Here is a 6,542-nt window from a genome sequence, read left to right on the forward strand (position 1 = left end):
TTTCAATCTAGTAGGAGACCACGCACAAGTCACCTCTTACCTACACAAACAAATAAGAACCTCGCAACCAACACGATAAAAGGATTGTCAATCCCTTCACGGCCACTTGCAAGAGTGAGATCTGATAGAGATGATAATAATAAGATAAATATTTTTGGCATTTTCATGATATAGATTGAAAGTAAAGATTGCAAAATAAAATAGATTGGAAACTTGTATGATGGAGAATAGACCTGCGGGCCATAGGTTTCACTAGTGGATTCTCTCAAGATAGCATAAGTATTACGATGGGTGAACAAGAGCATTTGATAGAAAAGCGAATAATTATGAGAATATCTAGGCATGATCATGTATATAGGCATCATGTCCGTGACAAGTAGACCAAAACGATTCTGCATCTACTACTATTACTCCACACATCGACCGCTATCCAGCATGCATCTAGAGTATTAAGTTCATTAGAACAGAGTAACGCCTTAAGCAAGATGACATGATGTAGAGGGATAAACTCATGCAATATGATGTAAACCCCATCTTTTTATCTTCGATGGCAACAATACAATACGTGTCGTTTCCCTTTCTGTCACTGGGATTGAGCACCGCAAGATTGAACCCAAAGCTAAGCACTTCTCCCATTGCAAGAAAGATCAATCCAGTAGGCCAAACCAAACTGATAATTCAAAAAGACTTGCAAAGATAAACCAATCATGCATAAAAGAATTCAGAGAAGATTCAAATATTGTTCATAGATAGACTTGATCATAAACCCACAATTCATCGGATCTCTACAAACACACCGCAAAAGAAGATTACATCAAATAGATCTCCAAGAGAATCGAGAACTTTGTATTGAGATCCAAAGAGAGAGAAGAAGCCATCTAGCTACTAGCTATGGACCCGAAGGTCTGAAGTAAACTACTCACACATCATCGGAGGGGCCATGGAGTTGATGTAGAGGCCCTCCGTGATCAATGCCCCCTCCGGCGGAGCTCCGGAAAAGGCCCCAAGATGGGATCTCTGAGGTACAGAAGGTTGTGGCGGTGGAAATAGGGTTTCGTGGTGCTCCTAGATGTTTGCGGGGTATATGGATATATATAGGAGGAAGAAGTAGGTCGGTGGAGCAACGAGGGGCCCATGAGGGTGGAGGGCATGCCTAGGGGGTTGGGCGCGCCCCCTGCCTCGTGGCCTCCTCGATTGCTTCTTGACGTCCACTCCAAGTCTCCTGGATCATGTTTGTTCCAAAAATAACGCTCCCGAAGGTTTCATTCCATTTGGGCTCTGTTTGATATTCCTTTTCGGGGAAACTCTAAAATAGGCAAAAAAAGAGCAATTTGGGCTAGGCCTCCGGTTAATAGGTTAGTCCCAAAAATAATATAGAAGTGTAAAAATAAGCCCATTAACATCCAAAATAGATAATATAATAGCATGGAGAAATCAAAAATTATAGATACGTTGGAGACGTATTACGGCGCGGTCGCCGACCGGCTGGGCCCCCGCGCCATCGACGACATCGACGCCCGCCACCGCCTCGACCAGCTCGCCCTCTCCCAGGAGCTGGAGGAGAGCGGCCCCATCGGTCTGGCGTGCTTCGGACCTTGCATCCGGGATGAGCCCTTTACTAAAGGGTTCACGTTCCCCCGCAACACCCCCCAAGTACAACGGCACCGTGAAGCCGGAGGACTGGCTCACCGAATACACCACAACCATCGGCATCGCCGGCGGTAACCACCGCCTCGCCGTGCGATACGCGCCACTCATGCTCCAGGGGTCGACCCGCACCTTGTTGAACAGTTTGCCGGCGGGCAGCATCAACGCGCGGGTCGACTTCGAGTAGGCCTTCGTGCGCAACTTCACCGGCACCCACAAACGACCCGGCCGCCCCAGTCAGCTCGCCATGTGCGTGCAGGGACTGGCGGAAACCGGCCATGAGTACCTTGCACGCTGGAACGAGCTCCGGAACAGCTGTGAGGGCGTCCACGAAGTCCAAGTGATCCAATACTTCGTGAACGGGTGCCAGGATGGCACCCTCCTCAAGCACAAGCTCTTATGCTCCGAGCCGGCCACCATGGCCGCACTCATGGTGATGGCGGACAAGTACGCCAACACCGACTCCGCCATGAAGATCCAGGTGGCACTGGATGAAGCCGGCAAAGAAAAGCCGGTTCGCCCTCCGAAGCCGGCTGGCGAAGGAAGCCGGCAACAGCACAAGTAGCAGAACAACAAGAGCAAGGATGATTAGCCAACCGAGTGCTACGACAACCGGCTTGTCGCGGCCACCGAACAGGTGCCCACGACCGACCCGGCCACGAAGCGCCGGCAGACAGGCAAGACGACATGGCAACCCTCCATGAGCTTTGAGGAGATGTTCGATGCCCCTTGCAAGCACCACAGCGGAGTAAGGCCGTCCACGCACACACTTCGACAGTGCGCCATCACCAAGTGCCTCATGAGGGGCGACATCCCGCCTCCTCCAGCCCCGGCTCCGGGAGCGGGGAAGCCGCCTCCACCTCCGCCGCCGCCTCGAGCTAGCGGCGCGATGCGCAACGATGTCTACCCAGCCTAGAACGCGACCTACGTCGTCTTCACCAGCCTCAGCAACGACAAACGCAGCGAGCGCCTCCTTCGGTAGGAGGTGAACATTGTCATCCCAACGAAACCAGAATACATGCACTAGTCGGAGCACTGGTCGAAGCGCCCGATCACTTGGACTCGGGAGGACCACCCGGCCATCATGCCGAACCCGGATGGTTATCCCCTCATCCTCAACCCCACCATCGTCGTGCCTCAGCACACGTGTAAGTTCTCCTGAGTCCTCATCGACGGCGGCAAAAGCATCAATATCCTCTAACGTGACACCATGACCAAGCTCAGCCTCGAGGCCAAAGACCTGGAGCCGACCCGGACGATCTTCCACGGCATCGTTCTCGGCCTCTCCTGCTCTCCAATCGGTTGGGTCCAACTAGACGTCTTGTTCGGTGACAGCGACCATTTGTGACGTGAGCCACTCTGGTTCGAGGTGGTGGACCTGACCAGTGCGTACCATGCGCTGCTGGGCTGGCCTGCACTCGCCAAATCATGGCGGTCCCCACTACCTGAAGATGAAGCTACCGGGTCCGAAGGGCCTCATCACCATCATCGGCGACTACCGCAAGTCCATAGAGTGTGCCCGAGACGGCGCCAAGCTAGCCGAGCCACTGGTCGTGGCCGAGGAGCGGCGCCACCTCGACCAGATCGTGGCCTTGGCCAACGAGACATCGACTGCGCCATTCCCGGTCGAGGAGCCGGCCAATGAGGCCTGGTTCAAACCCTCCAATGAGACCAAGAAAGTGAAGCTGAACCCGGAAGACCCCAGCTGCAGCAAGTACGTTGTCGTGGGCACCTGCCTCAATAACAAATAGGAAGGCGAGCTCGTCGACTTCCTCCATGAGAATCAGGATATTTTTGCATGGACCCCAAAGGACATGCCAGGTATCCTGAGGAAGTATGCCGAACACAAACTCCACGTCCGCAAGGAAGACAAGCCTGTCCGTCAACCCCTATGACGTTTTTTCCGAAAAGAAGAGAAGAACCATTGGTCAAGAGGTTGCCAAGCTCTTGGCGGCCTGCTTCATCATGGAAGTGTTTCACCCCGAGTGGCTTGCCAACCCAGTCCTCGTCCTGAAGAAGACCAAGACCTGGTGCATGTGTATCGACTAAACCATCCTGAACAAGGCCTGCCCCAAAGATCCATTCGCCCTCCCACGAATCGACCAAGTCATCGACTCCACTGCCGGGTGTGAGCTCCTGTCCTTCCTGGATGCTTACTCCGGCTATCATTAGATCAAGCTGGACACGGCCAACGCCCTGAAGACGTCATTCATCACGCCCTTTGGGGCATATTGCTACATCACCATGTCGTTCGGCCTGAAGAACGTCAGCGCCACCTTCCAGCGCTGCATGCAGAATTGCTTGCTACCGCAACTCAGCCGCAACATCCACATCTATGTGGACGACATCATGGTGAAGACCAAGCAGCCCCTCACACTCCTCGACGATCTGAAGGAAACTTTCACCAACCTGCGCGAGTACAAGGTCAAGCTCAACCCAGAAAAGTGTGTTTTCGGGGTCCTGGCCGGAAAGCTACTCGGCTTCCTCATCTCGGAGCGCGGCATTGAGGCAAACCCGGAGAAGATCAAGGCCATCGAGCGCATGCGCAAGCCGGCTCGGCTGCGTGATGTCCAAAAATTCACCGGTTGCTTGGCCTCGGTCAGCCGGTTTCTCAGCCGGCTAGGCGAGAGGGCCTTGCCCCTGTATCAGCAGATGAAGAAGACAACGTTGTTCGAATGGAACGACCAGAAGGACGAGGCTTTCCGGGACCTCAAGCGCATGCTCTCCACCACGCCCGTCCTGGCCGCACCGGCCGAGAAGGAGTCGCTGTTGCTCTACATCGCCACAACCTCGCGGTCAGTCAGCACGGTGATGGTGGTCGAGCGACCAGAGAAGGGCAAGATCCAAGCCGTCTAGCGTCCCGTCTACTACCTGAGCGAGGTGCTCCCCGCCTCCAAGCAGAACTACCTGCACTACCAGAAGATGTGTTACGGCGTGTACTTCACCGCCAAGAAATTGAAGCAGTACTTCCAAGAGCACATTGTCACCGTGGTCAACATGACCCCTCTCGGCGAGATTATCGGGTGCCGGGATGCCTCTGGTTGGGTCACCAAGTGGGCGCTCGAGCTAGCTGGCCACACCACCCTGTACGAGGCCCGTACTACGATCAAGTCCCAAGCTCTGGCCGACTTCCTCATCGAGTGGACCGAGACTCAGCACATGCCGCCGCCGGACTCAACGCACTGACGCATGCACTTCGACGGCTCGAAGATGTGTCTCGACCTAGGGGTCGTCATTGTGCTGTCCTACCTGAAGGGCGACCGGCTCAAATACGTGCTGCAAATCTACTTCACCGCCTCGAACAACGTTGGATAGTACAAAGCCCTTGTGCATGGCCTCCGCCTTGCCAAGGAACTCGGCATCCGGCGCATCCTATGCTATGGCGACTCGGATCTAGTTGTGCAGCAGTGCTCCGGCGAATGGGACGCCCATGACCCCAACATGGCGAGCTACTGCTTCCTTGTTCAGAAGTTGTCCGGATTCTTCGCGGGCTGCGAGTTCCACCACGTCCCGTGTGCGGAAAATGAGGCGGCCGACACGCTCACCAAGATCACCTCGTCCCGGCAATCCATCCCGTCCGGCGTCTCCCTTGAGCACCTGCACAAGCCATCCGTCAAGCTGTCTCCGGACTCCGGGTCCATCTACGTCCCGGACACCCCGGCCGCGCCTCAACCCGGCCTGGGGTCTGCCGAACCCGGCCCGGGGACTGCTCAACCCGGCCCAGGGACTGCCCAACCCGGCCCGGGGGCTGCAGCCGTCGACCTGGCCGCCGCCGTTCCAAACCCGGGGGCTGTTGAACCCGGCTTGTGGGCTGCTGTCCCAGAACCCGCCATGGTGGCCGTCTTCGCCGTGGTGACAGCGCCATCATGGGCCCTGCCTATCTTAATGTTTCTAGAGAACGAGGTTCTCCCCATGGACGAGACCGAAGCCCGACAAGTGCAGCGCCGGGCGTCCGCCTACAGCATCATCAACAATGAGCTCGTCAAATGCAGCTCCACCGGCTTGTTCCAGCGCTGCGTCGAGCAAGACAAGGGCATTGAGATCCTCCTCGACATACACCAGGGCGAGTGCGGGCACCACGCTGCCTCGCGGTCCCTGGTGGCCAAGGCTTTCCGCCATGGTTTCTATTGGCCCACGGCCCTCGAAGATGCCGAGTCGCTTGTCCTCAAGTGCGAGGGATGCCAGCGCTTCAGCAAGCGCAACCACCAGCTGACGTCGGCACTCTGGACCATCCCAGTCGCCTGGCCCTTCGCAGTCTGGGGACTCGACATGGTGGGGACCTTCAAGACTGCTCGAGGCGGCATGACGCATTTTCTGGTGGCGGTGGACAAGTTCACCAAATGGATCGAAGCAAGGCCAATCAAGAAACCGGACGGGCCAACGGCTGTCTGATTCGTCAAGGACATCGCGGTGTGCTACGGCATTCCAAACAGCATCATCATGGACAACGACACCAACTTTGCCAAGGGCGTGCTCGCGCAGTACTGCTCTGTCTCTGGCATCTGCCTCGACCTGGCTTCCATTGCACACCCGTAGTCCAATAGCCAGGTCAAGCGGGCCAACGGCCTCAGCCTATCCGACATCAAGCCGCGGCTTGTCGAGCCACTCATCCGTTCACCCGGCAGCTGGCTCGATGAGCTGTCGGCCGTCCTCTGGGGTCTTGGAGCAACGCCAAACTAGTAAACAAGGTTCACCCCGTTCTTCCTCATATATGGAGCGGAAGCCGTCATCCCGACCGACGTCGAGTTTGACTAGCCACGCGTCACGATGTACACCGAAGCCGAATCCAAAGAATCCTGCAAAGACGGTGTCGACCTGCTGGAAGAAGCATGTCTCCTAGCGCTCAGCCGCTCAGCCATCTACCAGCAAGGCCTGAGGCACCACCATAGCAAGAA

General features: G+C 56.0%; 2 protein-coding genes across 2 annotated transcripts; both read left to right on the forward strand.

Moving 5' to 3' along the window:
- The first annotated feature begins 3,041 nt into the window (after positions 1 to 3,041).
- LOC147985142 (uncharacterized) lies at positions 3,042 to 3,398 on the forward strand. The gene has a single exon (XM_087541428.1). The coding sequence runs from the start codon at positions 3,042 to 3,044 to the stop codon at positions 3,396 to 3,398; it is 357 nt and encodes a 118-aa protein (XP_087397554.1).
- Positions 3,399 to 5,088: 1,690 nt separating this feature from the next.
- LOC147985143 (uncharacterized) lies at positions 5,089 to 6,183 on the forward strand. The gene is made up of 2 exons (XM_087541429.1): positions 5,089 to 5,964; positions 6,049 to 6,183. The coding sequence occupies exons 1-2, from the start codon at positions 5,089 to 5,091 to the stop codon at positions 6,181 to 6,183; spliced, it is 1,011 nt and encodes a 336-aa protein (XP_087397555.1).
- The last annotated feature ends 359 nt before the right edge of the window (positions 6,184 to 6,542 follow it).

The sequence above is a fragment of the Triticum urartu genome, chromosome 2A (assembly GCF_056163025.1).
Source record: "Triticum urartu cultivar PI428250 chromosome 2A, HENAU_Tu73, whole genome shotgun sequence".
Lineage (NCBI taxonomy): Eukaryota > Viridiplantae > Streptophyta > Magnoliopsida > Poales > Poaceae > Triticum > Triticum urartu.